The following is a 16,450-nucleotide window of genomic DNA, read 5'->3' as shown; positions in this document are numbered from 1 at the left end:
GTAATACTCTGTCCCTGCTGCTTACTGGTGCAGCATGGAACCTAATTTTTAAATAAAAATACTGATATTGAATAAATGTCTCCTTAAAATTCTATTGAAGATTATTGTCCTATGTTCACAAGGTGCACGGAGACACTGGGTCACATGACATGGAGGGACTGATTTATGTCAATTTTTATATAAAATAAAAGATGTACTTAAATTCAATAAGAACAGGTTTGAACATCATATTCATAAAATTCTGCATACGTTTGGAGACACTGGGTCACATGACATGGAAGCTATTCAATAAATATAAATGGTCTGTTAGTGTATTTACATAAATCAAATATATAAACATTAGCAATAGAATGTATGTGAGTGTAATCACGGAGGTTGAAAGCGGTGGTTCTGAGGTTAAGTGGCCGTCCTCTGACTTCCATCCCCGGGGGAACTGAGCCGGAAAACACCGCTGCTGGACCGCGGTGCCACAGTCAAAACCTTCCGGTCCCAGCCCGGCAGCAGGCACTTCAGTTCCCCCCTCCTCTTCCTCTTCCTCCTTCTCCTGCACAGATTCCACCGCTTCCACACAGCGACACCACCGATGGTCGTTCTCATCTGCCCGGAGGAGGAGTGAACCTGTACCCGGGCCTGGCATCACCTACCCGGGGACGCCTCTCCAAGCCGAGCCCCTGCCGGTGGGACCTGGGCTCAGCTAGCCGCCTGCTAGCTAGCATGCTACCGCCCCTCCACACCGCACAGCTCTGCCGGGACTAACCCTCGTCATGCCCGAGCTAAGAGGTCGGAAGACGGAGGTCCAGGAGGGGGATGCAGACCCCGAGCCGAGCCGGGCCGAGCCGGACCCGCAGACTGAAGGTGAGTGGGGGGGCTGATCGCTACCCGAACACCGGGTTAGCACCGTGAGGTCAGACACCTCCTCCAGAGAGAAGCTGAGCAAGGTGTCTGCTTGTGTTTATGCCTGATCAGGTCCGAACGAGGCGGTGAAGGTCTCCAGCGGTGCAGGGGGTGATGAAGGTGAAGAAGAGGAAGGTGGACAAAGACAGGAGGAAGGTGGACAGAGACAGGAGGACTCGAACAGACCCGGAACTTCAGGGAAAACCTCCCGGAAGTCTTCTACATGTGAGTTTAACTTGATATGACATGCATCCTCAGTGTCAGTCAGCTGGTGGTCCTCCTGCTGACGACCCCCTGTGGAGCTGGGTCAGTTTTATGTGTTTAGAGCCAAATCACAACTTTACATCCTAGTGAGACCAATCGACATTAAACAGAAACCACAACGAGCGAGCACATGGCGACTTTAAACAGGAAGACACCTCTGGCACCTGCCTCTACTGGTGTGACCAGGGTGGACAAGAGGAGAGAGAGAGAGAGAGGAGAACAGATGATCAGCAGCACCAGTTAACACTAATAACAACAATCATCCTCATCATTATGGCAGTAGATGTTGACTTGTGTCAGATCTGGATCCTGCAGCTCTGGAGTCAGAGATGTCTGATATCATAAATACGAGCGCAACTGCTGAATAAGCCACAGAATCGAAATGATCAGGATCAGAAACTCCCGCACACACACATACAAGGAATTTGCCTGTGTCTTTTTTAAGAAGCTCTCAGGGACAACACCAGAAACACACACACAGCTTAAAGAACTGATGTGTGTTTCTGCTCTTCAGCCAGTTTCCTGCAGCGTCTGGTGAGCGTGTTCTTCGGCTGCCTGGCGGCGGTTGCCTGTGGCGTTCTCTACGCGGTGTATCTCTCAACGTACCACGACAGGAAGTTCTGGTTTTCTACCCGACAGGTGGGTGACCTTGTTTTTTCCTGTTACAACTGTCATCCTGTCATCGTTCTAAAAAAACTCACTTTTAATGCCCTCAGGAGCTGGAGCGGGAAATCACCTTCCAGGCAGGAAGTGGTCTCTACTACTACTACTACAAGCAGCTGCTGGCGGCGCCGTCGTTTGAAAGAGGTTCACGTCATTTCTGCTTCTTATCGAGGAAAGAAAATGTGACATCTGACTTTCCCCTTCACTCTCTTCTGCTCTGACAAATCCTTTTCTGATGTTCTTCTGTTCTCCAGGCTTCTACGAGCTGATGATAGACAACAGGACACTCTCCGGTCAAACCATCAACGCAGTGGAGCGTCTGTCTCTGTATCCGGAGCTCATCACCAGCTTCGTGTACAGAGTCACAGGGAGCCAGGTCGGTCATTTAGCTTTTAACAGGAAAGTCTCTCAGTCCTTCTGAGTCTGCGTGACATGGGTGTAGACCGGTTTGTGTCCCTGTGCCTCCAGGACATCGTGGAGCCGATCTACTTCTACGTCGGCGCTGTCTTCGGCCTCCAGGCGGTCTACGTCACCGCGCTGTTCGTGTGCAGCTGGGTGATGAGCGGCACGTGGGTGGCCGGCATGCTGGCCGTGGCCTGGTACGTGATCAACAGGTGAGAGGATGTCCGCCACACTGCGCTGCTTCTCTCCGTGCCTCGTTGTCTTTCTTCTCCCATGAAAAGTGAATTGGAGAGCTGAAAATGAGACATTGCTGCTTTAATATGAATAAACATTTCAGTGGTGAAGCATCATGACCTCCTCTCTTAAATCTGGACTTCCTCCTTTTCCTCCTCGTCCTCTTTATGAACTCTTCCTCCCACAGAACAGACACAACCAAAGTGGACCATGCTCTTCCACTGCGGGACAACTGGGCTCTGCCTTACTTCTCTTGTCAGGTGGCGGCTTTGACTGGATTCCTGAGTAACAACATCTGCTCTGCCACTGAGGTGAGCCTCTCAGAATAACTTATACCACTTTTACACTGAAATGAGTGGGTCTACACTGCTTCCACATTGGCAGTAGAGGAGTTTCCATCTCACCTTTTTTCCCCTGGGGACTCGAAAAACCATGTACTCTTTCTCTCCAGATGTTTTGCTATCTCACCATGAGTGCCAGCACCTTCACCTTCCTCCTGGTGTGGGAACACAGTCATTACGTGCTCTTCATCCAAGGCCTCTGTCTTCTCCTGCTCGACTCTTTCGACCTGGTGCCGTCACGTAAGGTAACAGAATGTTGAACTATTTCCTTTGACCGCACAACAAGCGAGTCTTTGATTTCTACTTTTGATTTGACTGATGCTCATAATTGTCCTTTTTCCTTTTCTCTTCTCGTCTCTTGTTTTCTCCGTCTTCCGTGATGCCGACAGATGGCTGATATCCACAAAGTGTACCTCAGCTCCTTGTTCCTCGCCTACTTGTTCCAGTTTCAGAACCCGACCTTGCTCAGCTCGCCGCTGCTCAGCCTCCTGATTGGCTCCGTGCTCGCGAGGTACTTCCAGGTAGAGTTAGCTGCGCCCTCACGACAGAGTTCAGACTAATGAAAAATCGCAGGCGTTATTCTTCGCTTGCGGACATTCGGATGTGAAGATTTCAATTTTCTCTACATCTAATCAGAAGTAGTTGTTTTCTGTATTTGTATCTCAGCAAAATATGAAGATGGGTCCTCTAGTGGCCAGAGTGATGAAGCTCTTCCTCCATTTCCACCTGGTCTTCACCACAGGGATCACCTTCAGTTATCTGGTCAAGGTAAAATCACACTTTTCTGTCCACTTAGAAAAACGTTTAGTTCAATCGGGGGAGTTTGGACGATAACCAGCGTTTTCCATTCACAGAAACTTATACCTGTAAGTGAGGGCGACTTCATATTGAAGTTCCTTGAAGTAAAATTTGGGCTCAACACAACGACGTGAGTTACAACTCTATCATTCCAAGTCACAGGCTGGACTCATCGTCTACTTTCCTTTGTGATAATGAACAGTATCTATATTATTATTATTTTAGTCTGTATATTTTTTATATACTTTATTCTAACAGCCACATGTTTGCTTCCTCTGTGTCAGGGACTTTGTCACCAACCTACTCCTGTGCCAGGAGACTTTGCAGAGTCCGGGTCAGGATTTGTTCCTGCGACTGACACAGGCCTCAGTTCTTCCCTTTTACTTCCTGGTTCTCACGGTGTGTCTGCTGTCCACCCTGCAGACCATCTACAGAAGACTCAGGTTAGAGGCTCGTGCCACATCACTCACGATGCAATGATGTTATATGGCGACTTTCTGAAATGGGGCCTTTGGCTGAAGTCCGTTTCACTTCTCTGCAGTGGTCAGCCAATGAAAACCAACCTCCGACTTGAAGACGGGCGAATAGGAGAGCAGCCTGAGGTCATCTATCATGTTTTTCACACGTTGCTTTTTGGAGGCCTGACTCTGCTCTTCGATGGGTAAGTGTGTCAGCGTCAAAGTGAAAACATTTAGATTTCCAACATGTTTCCAACAGCACATGAAACACTGACTGTGTTCTTCCTTCACGCAGGATGAAGTATTTGTGGACGCCATACGTCTGCATGTTCACAGCGTTCGGTGTGTGTTCTCCAGACCTCTGGATGACTGTGTTTAAGTGGCTTAAACTGAAGTCCATTCACCCTGTGGTGCTGGTGAGTTGCCTCTGACACTCTGGAACAACCACTGTGCTCTTTCAATCATAAAAATATAAATCGTTATTACAGAAACATACAGGAGCAGACGAGTCTAATCACCATCATTTGTCACTGAATAATTCAGGTTCTTGCTTCAGTTGTGAATTGTTATTTATATTTTATTCTGCAGTCTCTGATCCTGAGCACAGCCGTTCCCACCATCATTGGTTTCAGTTTATGGAGAGAGGTGAGATCTTCAGCTCTTTTTCCTTCATCGCTCTGACTCAGAACAATTCAAATTATACATCTGCTGTGTGCCTCTCTCCTCTGTGTTACAGTACTGCCCCCGGGTCTTAGCGGATCTGTCCGAACTGCAGGAGTTCTACGACCCCGATACAGTGGAGCTGATCAGCTGGATCAGGTCATATGTCCTTGCTTTTTGTTTTCTGTTCTCTATTTTATTGTATTTAGAATGTGTATGAATGAAATCTATAAGATTTATGTCAAGTTTGAGTTGTTGCGTCACGTGTCTTCTCTTCTCCTCTTCCAGGTCACAGGCTCCAGTGGCAGCTGTGTTTGCAGGAAGTCCTCAGCTGCTGGGAACAGTGAAGCTGTGTTCAGGCTCGGCTGTGACCACTTTACCACTTTACTCCGACATCAACCTGCTGAGGAGGAGTGAAGACGTGAGTGACGAGACACCGCGGAGAAAGAAACCACTTTGCCCTAGAGTTACAGATGTTTAATGACCTTCCTCCAGATTAGCTGTTCTAGTAACAGACAGTTATTCATGTTGCACTAATGGTTACTTTAGCCTTGGTCTTACATATTTGTCCAGGTCTTTTCCTTAGCTTTTAATCGTCTGTTTCTTTTTTTTCTCCCCTCGAAGTCTTATCAGGTGTATGCAATGAGATCTGCAGAGGACATCTACAAGATCCTGACGTCTCAAAAGACAAACTACGTGATCATCGAGGAGTCGATTTGTACAGAGCTTACTCTCAACAAGGGCTGTAGGATCAAAGACCTGCTGGACATCGCCAATGGACATGTGAGTTTGTTTAAACTCGTACCACTACCTGCCTCCCTGAGGACTGGCTGAAAAATCCTTATAGAATAACTTACATCAGTTTTTATCTACATATTATTTTGAAACGTGCATTTTGTTTTGTATTGGACAGGATATCTAGAGCCTGTGTATTCTGGCATTATCTTGCTTTTCACTCACTGATGATTATGAGATGAGTTTCTAAAAACCCATTTTGTGATTAATCTTGTGTTTCTTCCTTTCAGGTCGTCTATGACAAAGGGGAGATCTACTCCTTCTCCAAGCACGGGCGCTTCTGCCACGAAATAAAAATGAACTACTCCCCGTACACAAACTACTTCACCAGGGTTTTCTGGAATCGCTCGTACCACGTGTACAAAGTGAACTCTGTCATCTCTTTTCAGTACTGACGGCAGCTCCTCACTTCCTGCTGAGACTTAACTGAGCCTGACTTCTCTTCTCCGGTGTTTTTTTTACATCACGTCCACCATGATGCACGGGTCCTGCGATGCGTTGCCTGTGTGCTTAGGAAAATGTTAAATCACTGCTGGGACGTGGACACATTGGAACCAGCTGAGCACGTTGTTGAGCTCATGTTTGGTTAAAGTCAACATAAATGGACCCTGTCGAAGTTGGAATGTGCCATATTGATTTGTGGACTGTGGTTTTATAAGCCATGCCTTACTGTCACTGTTACTGCGAAGGTTTTAATGCAGGATTTATATGTGAGGTCTGTGTTTTCACTTTGTAAAGAAGCAGAGAGCAGCTGAGGCTACTGAATAAGTTGAGTCTTTATCTCAACACAAAGATAAAGACACACATTTTGCCTTTAACTATATTTTTAAGTTTGTCTGTCTGTGATGTTGATTTATACTGTTATAATAATATATGTTGATTTAAAAAATACTTGACTTAAATGTGTCATGACCCTCAGATAACCACGGTCCACCCGTCTTTACCCGTAACGTTTGCCTTGTTGCCTGAAGAGAATTGTTTTTTTTTTTCAAGACCACAGCAAGAGAAGCAGGATTAATTAAGTTGACCCATGCATACTGTTATTAGTTCAAACCACCATTTTTATTGTGATAATTGTGTCCTGATTTATAGACGATTGTCGGATCTTAAATTATGATGAACGAGAACATCTGATAATGTTCAGATCAACTTTGTTTCCTTACTAAAAATACTCCTGCAGGACATGTGTCTTCAGAAGAGTACTGCTTCTCATGAGCTTTGATAGAGGGAAAGTGTCTGTCTGTATTCTGCTGATGGTTTGATGTGTTTCGTAAAAGGGAAGTTGGCAAGTAAGAGCAGAAGTCATTGATATGAATCTGGTTCTGAAGCTGCTCATGTTCTCTACATCATGATGGCTTGTATTCAAATGAGGTGTTGTCAGGTTTCTCTCCTAAGACAGTTTCCATCTTTTTATCGATCAAACCTCCACCAAGGCCCAACAGTCACTCATAAACATCAGTCTCCTAAACGTGTCTTATTTGTTTCATCATGATTCGCGAGTTTCTCTCTGAAAATCAAGGAAAACTTTGAAAACCCTAAATAAAAGATAAAAGCTGATCCTGGTTCAGCTCCTGATCTGCTCCTGAGTTTCATGAGTTCTTCTCTGACCCACAACACATCCTTCCACTGAGTTTACTGATAACAACTCATTCACAGTTGTTGAGCTTTATTATTTTCTGCTGAGCAAGTCATAAGTTAAATGTCTTTTTCAGCACTACAGTATATAAATGTCTTCTGGCTTTAACTCTGTGTTTGTGTGAATCTAATCTAACGTGTAATTCTCTGCTGTGTTTATTTCTTTGTGGACACACTGTGGTCAACACAGGGACGTTCATCTGCTGCTCTACTGTTAATTTTATATATTTAAGGTTCAAACTAATCAATTACTTGCTTGTTTAAACTGAAGAAAATATCAGAAAGTAGTGAAAATGACTGTGACTGTTTTCAATTAATCAAAAACTACGAGAAGCAACAAACATTTGAGAATTTTACTTAAAAAAAAAAATTCTTATATACAAATCTATTGATCACATGTTTGATTAATTAGTAAACATTTTGGAGTAATTATCTCATAATTATGACTTACAATGTACAGTGGAGTTAAAACAACCTCATTTTCAGTGCAAGCGATTTGGGACCGATCGCTCGCACTTTATTTTAATACTGATCAGTAGGTGGCGACTCTGTATGTTTCTATTTAAAAATGCAGTAAAAAAGCAGTATTAAAGTTCTTGCCTCGCCTGAACTTGAACCCACCACCTCTGACTCACTGTCTGCTCCACTGCACTACATACGGTGTTGATCAATTCCTCTGAATTCGTTAACATAAAGAATTCCACTGTCCCCCTTTGCCCCTTTGGCCCCCCTCCTCTGGGTGTGTACCTCACTAATGACCGCACCTGTGCTAGAGAGATCTGAGCTATGGAGAACGTCTGGAACAAAACGCTCTCACTCAAAATCTGTATCTCCTATCTGTAAGATATGAAGACAGTGCGAATCACAAGACTTTGCTGCACAAGCAGATATCTATCTATATCTAACGTCAAACAATAATATATATATTATTGGTTAAAAAATGGGACCGTGCAAGCGACTTAGAAAAGTGCTTCTCCTTCAGAAAATGTCCTCTCAAAATGATCATTAGACCCGATGGGGAAGAGAAAGTTCTCGTCCATAAACCTGAAGAGAGAAAAAATAAATAAAAATGAAATGTTCAGTTCCACATAGCCACGTATTTTATGTATTCACAGTATTGAGACCTAATATTTTCATGATTCTCTCAGTAAAATTAAAGTTTATTCAAAAAAATACACAAATATTAAATTGATAAGCCCTAAATATTGGGTTTATTAACATTTTAATTGTTGTGTCACTGCTGATATTTGAGTTTTAATTCAACATTTAATCTGTCCTATTAACGTGAAGGTTTCTTTTTAATAAAAACAGGTTTTACACCTGATCACATATATGTTACTATGCTCTTAGTTTGAAGCAGTTTTTTATTAAACAGATGAAGGAACTCACTGTTTTCAGGACGGAGTCTCTCTTGGAGAATTCAGCGGCTGTAAGGCACCTGGATCTGTTTCAGCTGTGAGGTCAGAAACACATCGTTAGTCCATCCTCCTCTGAACAGACACTTTTATTACAAACCACCAACACTGCAGGGAACAGTCCTGAAAACTCTCTTAAGAACAAAATGAACACTATCTAATCTACAGAGGGTTTACTAGAGTCCTGCACTGGGTCAGGTTCCTGTGGGGAGCCTCATATCCATTGAAATAAATATGAGCAGTAGTGTAGACAAGGCCTGAGTGAACATTTGTGTCAGAATAGAAATGGAAGTTTTTCTTACCAGGTGAGGTACTTTGGGCTGAAATAAAAAGAAAATACAATGATTTCAGTTATTACAGTAAAAACACAAACAGAATTGTGTAATGTTTTTCTCTCGTGGCGATCCTCCTCAAATGATCGACAACATTCTGTCACTTTTGAAGTGAACATTTGTGGCAAATTTGAAGAAATTCCCTCGAGGCATTCCTGAGATATCGTGTTCACAAGATGGGGACGAACGGTTGAAAAGCCTGAAAACATGACCTGACTGTCGCCGGTGTGGACCAGTACAAAGTGGACCAGTACAAAGTGGACCAGTACAGAGTGGACCAGTACAGAGTGGACCAGTACAAAGTGGACCAGTACAAAGTGGACCAGCACAAAGTGGACCAAAGAGGTGTTTGGGGAGCATGTTAGTAAAAAAAGAAAACAGAACAGAAATAGAAGTTTGACTTACCAGGTGAGGTACTTTGGGCTGAAATAAAAAGAAAATAAAAATGATTTCAGTTATTACAGTAAAAACACAAACTGAATTGTGTCATGTTTTTCTTTCGTGGCGATCCTCCTCAAACGATCGACAACATTCTGTCACTTTTTATTGTTTGTGAGCTGGACGCTGTGTGCAGAGCTTTTTATAAACAGTCTCTGGTGCAGAGGGAAGTTAGAAAACTGTGTATGAACCCTGCAGCTCTTGAAACAGATGTTGATGTGTGAGGAACTGAAGTTTGTTTCATGAGGTTTGATCTGAACGAGCATTAATTAGAAAGTCTGAAATCAAACCACCAGAAAAATATTGGACAAAGCTTCTGTGTTGGTCTCTCACCTTTCTTCCTCTTGTACACGATGACTCCAATGACAGCGAGAGCGACAGCGAGAGTGACAGCGAGAACGATGATGATGATGATGATGGTGGTCACGCTGATGGGCTTCTCTGTTGAGTGGAATAAAAAAACAAAGCATCACAACCTGAACAGATGAAGCAACGACAAGAATCTCCCTGAACCACAATCCTGTCCTGAGACACAACAAACACACACAGACTCTAAACGTGTGAGTTTGTCATGCTGTTGTTTCTACTTTCAGTTTTCTTCTGTACATAATGACTGTATCTGTGCTTATTCACGCTGGTTTGTCTTAAACTTTACTTCCAGTAACTAAATCATTTCATGGACTCATCTCCTACAACAGAGCAGCAGTCGAGTCTTAACAGTGACTAGAATGTTCCAGTCTCACCTCTGTTGGACTGGACTGAGTCTTTGTCCAGTTTGGTGACGATGTCCTCCTTCACACCAGAGATGTGGAACACACAGTCGTACCTCCTCCAGTCCTCAGGGGAGATGGAGGAAACCTTCAGCTCAGCGCTCATCTGGAAGGTCCCGTCATGGTTGGGGAGAACCTCTCCACGGTACACGTCCTCATGAAGATCCTCCCCGTCTTTCCTCCAGAACAACATGGCGCTGTCGGGGAAGAAACCTGTAGCGTGGCAGGTGACTGGAGAGGAGGGAGACTTCTGGAGGAGAGAAATCCTGGGAAGCTCTGGGGAGGAAAAAGAAAGACAGTTTATGGGTTTTGCATTAGTCATGTCTGTTAATATACGAGACAAGTGAACAAACTGTGAGATGTGAGTAAGAGACAGAGGCTGAAGTGATGCAAAGACACTGGGGTGGACGATATGACGTAAAAGTAATATCACAGTATTTATTGACAGGTTTTATATCACAGTATTTATGAAGTAAACTTCCTGTAGTGGACAGGTCCTGATCACTTCAGATTAATGTTGGTATTTTCTGTTAGAGTGCAAAGTGAGTGCAGGTTCAGGTTAACTATTTATTATTTTTATTGTTATTATTATTATTATTATGATCAGTAGTAGTAGGCCTATTAGTAGGCTATTAATATTAGCATCTATGTGAGCCTGTATGCTTTTATTATTATAACAATCATTATATTATTATTATAATTATTGGTAATCGACCAATGTTATTATATTATTATTATTATCATAATAATAATAAGTGTTACTATTGCTATCATTAGGATACTGTTATTACTATGGGCCTGTTGTGATCTTAAAAAAAAATCTATGAGACATGAGCCTGCTTTGCCTTGCAAAGGTCCTCAAATCTTGGGGCAATGTTTGACAACCATAGCCTGATATTTGGTTTTGAGCGGAGTCAGTCTTGAAAAGCCTGCCTTGCACAAATAAGTCAACGCGAAAAGGAGGATCATTTGTAAGGCTGTGTCACAAAGCTGAGGGTATTCCGGCATCATTGCTACCCAGAATGACCAAAGAGGGGAGGTGGTAAACAGATGATTTAGTCTAGCGTCACACTTCAGCTCAATAAGCTGCTCTTGCATGTCTATTGACAGCTCGTCTGCTGAGCAGAGAAATGGATTACAAACCCAGGCGAATGAACGATAGACGTCTTTGAAATATGACCCAAACTGATTCTGCACGCTTAGCCCTGTCATCGACCGTGCTCCATCTGTGCAGAGGCCAATACACTTTCCCCAGCCCAAACCACGGTCTTGGATTAACGAGTCAAGGACATTAAAGATTGCCTCCCCTGTGTCTGAAGAGGCCGGCAAAACAGGATGTCCTTCTCAATTTCCTTTTCCCGCACATACCTGACGTAAGTGAGAAGCTGGGCCTGTCCAGCGATGTCTGTGGATTCGTCCAGCTGCAGTGCATAGTAAGGACTGATTTGAATGTAGTGTATTAGTTGCTCTTTGATATCACTAGACATTTCTGATATTCGGCGTGACACATTGTCATTTGACATATGTATTACGCTGAGTTTAGCAGCTGCGCTCTCTCCTATCATTATTCTACACGTCTTGCGCGGCCGGCAAAATCAGTGTTTCGGCAATTGTATTGGGTTTGCCAAGCTTAGCAATTCTACGAGCAACTACATACGTCAGTCTGGAAAGGCCTTCGGGTGATCACCGGTTGCAAAACCAAATCCCCCCACTCTGTGGAAGACCTGAAACTTGTAAACGAACTGAATGACTTTTACTGTAGATTCGAAAGACACAGCTATCACACCTCTTCTTCCCAGCCTGGACAAAGACACTATCCCCCCCACAAAATGGCCCCAGACTGCTCCATTCCCCGCATCACACCTCTCTAAATTCAGGAGAGAGATGTAAACAAGCTTCTATAGAGACTGAACCCCCCCAAGGCAGCTGGACCAGACGCTGTCTCCCCCCCACACTGAGGCACTGTGCAGACCAGCTTTCTCCAGTGTTCATGGACATCTTCAACTCCTCACTGGCTGAATGTGTTGTACCCGTATGCCTCAAAACATCCACCGTCATCCCCGTTCCCAAGATGCAGCTACCGTGACCTTGACCTTTTGACCTTTGTCCATCAAAAAGTTTTCAGGTAATTTGTGAGTCAAAGTGAATGTTTGCACCAATTTTTTAGGAAATTCCCTCAAGACATTCTGGAGATATCGTGTTCAGAGCAATGGGATGGACGACCAAGGGCATGATGCCTGAGGCCACTAGGTGTCGCCAGAGCGGAGGCATGAAAAGAGCAGTGAGAGAGAGAGAGAGAGAGAGAGAGAGAGAGAGAGAGAGAGAGAGAGAGAGAGAGAGAGAGAGAGAGAGAGAGAGAGAGAGAGAGAGAGAGAGGAGGGAGGAGAGAAAGAGGGAGGAGGAGGAGGAGGAAGAGGAAGAGGAAGAGGAAGAGGAAGAGGAAGAGGAAGAGGAAGAGGAAGAGGAAGAGGAAGAGGAAGAGGAAGAGAAAAAGGAAAAGGAGAGAGAGAGAGAGAGAGAGAGAGAGAGAGAGAGAGAGTGATGATAACAGACAGGGAGCAGACTGAGTCCAGCAGGTGTTTGTGTATTTGCTCTCGTTGTGATGTCACCTGTTCTCAGCAGAGAGCTCCTCCCCTGCTCCAGGAACATCTTCAGAAAGGAAGGACACAGCTGTGTGTAGTAATACTTATTCAATTCTAGTCCAACTTTATCCTGATCCCTACTCAGTTTTGTCATGACACTCTTTGGAGTTGGAGCGATCCACGTCTCTGTCTCCACGTCCAATGATATGAAGTCTTCTCCATCATAACCCTCCTGATTAAAACTATTAACTTCTCCAGTCTCATCGTCCCATTCACATCCGTACATCCACTGGTAAACGTGAACACCTGAGAGAGAGACAGAGATCTGAGCTGTTACATATTCACCACAGTCACACACAGAGACACACACACAGATAGACAGAGACACACATAGAGAGAGAGAGAGAGAGAGAGAGACACACACACACACACACACACACACACACACACACACACACACACACACACACACACACACACACACACACACACACACACACACACACACACACACACACACACACACACACACACACACACACACACACACACACACAAACTCTCTGAAAATCAAGGAAACCGTTGAAAACCCTAAAGAGATAAAAGCTGATCCTGGATCTGCTCCTGAGTTTCATGAGTTCTTCTCTGACCCACAACACATCCTTCCACTGAGTTTACTGATAACAACTCATTCACAGTTGTTGATCTTTATTACTTTCTGCTGATCAAGTCATAAGTTTAATGTCTTTTCAGCACGACAGTATATAAATGTCTTCTGGCTTTGACTCTGTGTTTGTGTGAATCTAATCTAATCGTGTAATTCTCTGTTGTGTTTATGACTTTGTGGACATACTGTGGTCAACACAGGGACGTTCATCTGCTGCTCTGCTGTTTGTTTTATATATTTAAGGTTCAAACTAATCATTCTTGTTGATTATGTATTTTTTAAATTAATCAATTACTTGTTAAAACTGAAGAAAATATCAGAAAGAAGTGAAAATGTTTATGTGTGTGAGAGTGTGAGAGAGAGTGTGTGTATGTGTGTGTGTTGTATTATTATTCGAGAGTGAAATGTAAACAAACCTCCAGTTTGGTTGAAGCGTTCCTTTAAGATTTCAATGTCGTTTTTGAAGTCCTGCTGTGCACGGAAATAGTTCCTAGTCTCCCTCTTCCAGAACTGTGCATCATTTGCCTTTAACATCCAGTCCTGTTTGGGTTCTGCTTTCATTGTGTTGCTGTCATAGTATTCAATCTGAACATCATCAACCAAACCAACACCAACAAACTCTGGAAAGTTTGGGACTTGAGACGACGCAGTGTAGAAAAACTTCAGAGAGTGAAGCCCTGCAAAAGTTCAAGTCATGACTTTAGTTTTCAGACTGTTTTATAAATCACTGAGAGTCAAGAAGACATGAAGCACATTCAACACAACTTCAGCTGTTGTGAGGGAAACAAACACAAAAACACATTCATAGATAAAACGTCTGCTCCAGAGTCCAGACTCTCTTTACTTTGAATATTCTGCTACGTCTTAAAAATGGATTCAATCCAAAGACTCAAATATTTAATATTAGAAAATAATATTTTCTACTGCAGAGTATTTAATGTGAAGTGAAACTACTTAAATTTCCAGTTACTCGATGAGACTTTTATTCTTAAAGTCCTTTAATAGTTGGTTTCTCTCTCTTTATGTATCAATATATATTTATCCATATATACACATATAGATTCATACTTGACCCATTTAACAAAACAAAGTGGGACACATTGTTATAGGAGGGGAATATTTTTTTTAAATGTATAGACTCAGGAAACATTTGACAACATGTTCATTAGGTTGTCAACAACATTTCTGATTCAGATCCATCGACTGAAAACAATTCATCTGTGTGTTTGGCTCTGATTCCTAAGATGTCAAAGTCAAACACTTATAACAAAGACAAGTAATTGAGACTTGATGTTTAAATGTTAAACATAAGCTTCATTATAAATCTAATAATGCGTCCAAACAGAACTTGAATTCAGAAAATAAACATATGTTTTTTAAATACATTTTTTATGCAATGTAAAGATAAATGCACATCTTCTTTGTTTATTCTGTAAAAATACACTTGGTGCATGTGTGTAAACATAAAGGCTGAAACCTTCATATCTGTGACAGACTCACATCCAGCAGTCCGGCTTCAGTGCAGATGTTATCACATTAGAAAGTATTAACACATCTGTCATGTATTCATCATGGAGGCAGCCTCGTCCTGATTCTGTCTCCCTGCTTCTATTCACTGACATAATTTACATTAGAGATGAATTTGTGTTTTGTGTTAGTAACAATGTGTGTTGATTGTATTGGAGGAGGAGGTCACTTTGATAACAGATCATTAATTAGAAATATCTAATGTCAGTGACGTCACTCACGGTCTGTATCAGCCTACATGATGTTTAACATTGTACCAACAAAGCAGGAAGCTGTTTGTCCTCAGCAGGTTCCTGTTACTATGGAAACAGCGCCATCTACTGACTACATAACAAACCGAAACCTGAGTCTTCGCCTTATTTGTCAGTTTACAGCTTCAGAATCACTGCGTCATTTCGTCCAGAACCAGAAAGAAAAGTCCCTGTTCATTTGATCTTTTCAGAAATAGAATATAATCTTTCCTTCTTACGTGAGATCGATGACATTAACCAACATGAACTTTTTAAATCATGTCTTTGAAACATTATTAAACTTCTCAAATCGACCAAACACAATAAAACAAAGTAGAAACGTGTAGTTTAACTCACTTGCCGTCGCGCTGTGTGCTCCTGTCAGTAGAAGCAGGGAAAGCACAGAGAACATAGTGACCTTGGTGGACTGAAGGTAGATGAGCTCCTTCCTCCAGAAACCAGGGGAGAGGCGAGCCGAGTCGAAAAGGTCTCAAACATTGTTGTTTACAAAACTGGTTATATTTCCATATCTTTGGAAAGCTGCGATTCTTGTGATTCGACCAATACAATCCATTTCAAGATCCGATCCCCACAGCTGGTACAATCAACTTCTCAGTCAGACGGCATGTAAACACAGCGGATGTCTTGATATCACAAATAACGGGTAGACTCTAAACTTTTGATTGACAGCTCACTTGACCAATAGGAGCTGGCATGGGCTGTCCACAGACTACAATAGCCAACGAGACACCTCGTTGACGCACAGAGCCCGCCCCTCATCTGTCATGTAAAGACTGAGCCAATAGCAACCGATTGTTCTGATGACTGACGTGTCTTTTAGCCAATGAGATTTCCAACATGCAGATGTGACGCGTCACGGTGTCAAGCTACAGACACTGCGTAATGACGAACAGCTGTGCGTAAAGGGCAAACAAGGGTTGTGTTGTAGTTTTGTGTGTATGGCGCGCTTCACTCTGTGTGTGTCTGTATGTGTCACTTCTTATCTGGAGGAGGTGTGTGTGTGTGTTTGAATGTTTCAGTGTGAAAGTGTGTGACCATGGTTACCAAGGGTAATTTGGAGTCTCCAAATGGAAAATGCCTAGACCTACCCTCAGAAAAACAGGTGTAAAATATTAATTTTCTGTGGTATTGTTATCAAATTTGAACTTGGCTTCATGCTGTGGTCCCATTGTGTTTTCCAGCTCATAAGTCCCAGCTAGAGTCACCTGCAGGCTTCACCAAAAAATATTCAGGCGGTAATAAAAACCGTGAAAGTAAAGATGTGCTGGTGACGATGTAATTTGTGTAGAATGAAGACCCGAGGTTAACACCCACAGGATCCTTC

General features: G+C 43.0%; 2 protein-coding genes across 4 annotated transcripts; one reads left to right on the top strand and one right to left on the bottom strand.

The window, feature by feature from the left end:
* The first annotated feature begins 533 nt into the window (after positions 1-533).
* LOC133026385 (probable C-mannosyltransferase DPY19L4) lies at positions 534-7,090 on the top strand. 2 transcript variants are annotated; one of them, XM_061093284.1, is made up of 19 exons: positions 534-855; positions 967-1,119; positions 1,673-1,797; positions 1,875-1,965; positions 2,076-2,197; positions 2,290-2,435; positions 2,645-2,768; positions 2,909-3,043; positions 3,188-3,319; positions 3,465-3,566; positions 3,653-3,726; positions 3,881-4,039; positions 4,138-4,257; positions 4,350-4,470; positions 4,643-4,699; positions 4,791-4,873; positions 5,003-5,135; positions 5,339-5,497; positions 5,740-7,090. In XM_061093284.1, the coding sequence occupies exons 1-19, from the start codon at positions 765-767 to the stop codon at positions 5,902-5,904; spliced, it is 2,292 nt and encodes a 763-aa protein (XP_060949267.1). In that variant the 5' UTR covers positions 534-764; the 3' UTR covers positions 5,905-7,090. The 2 variants fall into 2 exon arrangements, with proteins under 2 accessions (XP_060949267.1, XP_060949266.1); XM_061093283.1 differs by having other exon boundaries at positions 3,441-3,566.
* A 393-nt stretch (positions 7,091-7,483) lies between these two features.
* LOC133026388 (major histocompatibility complex class I-related gene protein-like) lies at positions 7,484-15,762 on the bottom strand. 2 transcript variants are annotated; one of them, XM_061093287.1, is made up of 9 exons: positions 15,463-15,762; positions 13,765-14,025; positions 12,709-12,987; positions 10,073-10,375; positions 9,663-9,770; positions 9,297-9,314; positions 8,862-8,879; positions 8,534-8,597; positions 7,484-8,188 (listed from the first exon to the last, which is right to left on the bottom strand). In XM_061093287.1, exons 1-8 carry the CDS (start codon positions 15,515-15,517, stop codon positions 8,539-8,541), a joined length of 1,101 nt encoding a protein of 366 aa, XP_060949270.1. In that variant the 5' UTR covers positions 15,518-15,762; the 3' UTR covers positions 7,484-8,188; positions 8,534-8,538. The 2 variants fall into 2 exon arrangements, with proteins under 2 accessions (XP_060949270.1, XP_060949271.1); XM_061093288.1 differs by lacking the exon at positions 8,862-8,879.
* Between the last annotated feature and the right edge of the window lie 688 nt (positions 15,763-16,450).

The sequence above is a fragment of the Limanda limanda genome, chromosome 19, assembly GCF_963576545.1.
Source record: "Limanda limanda chromosome 19, fLimLim1.1, whole genome shotgun sequence".
NCBI classification, from domain to species: domain Eukaryota; kingdom Metazoa; phylum Chordata; class Actinopteri; order Pleuronectiformes; family Pleuronectidae; genus Limanda; species Limanda limanda.
The sequence above is the reverse complement of the archived record's forward strand: the minus strand, read 5'-3'. Positions and strand labels throughout refer to the sequence as shown.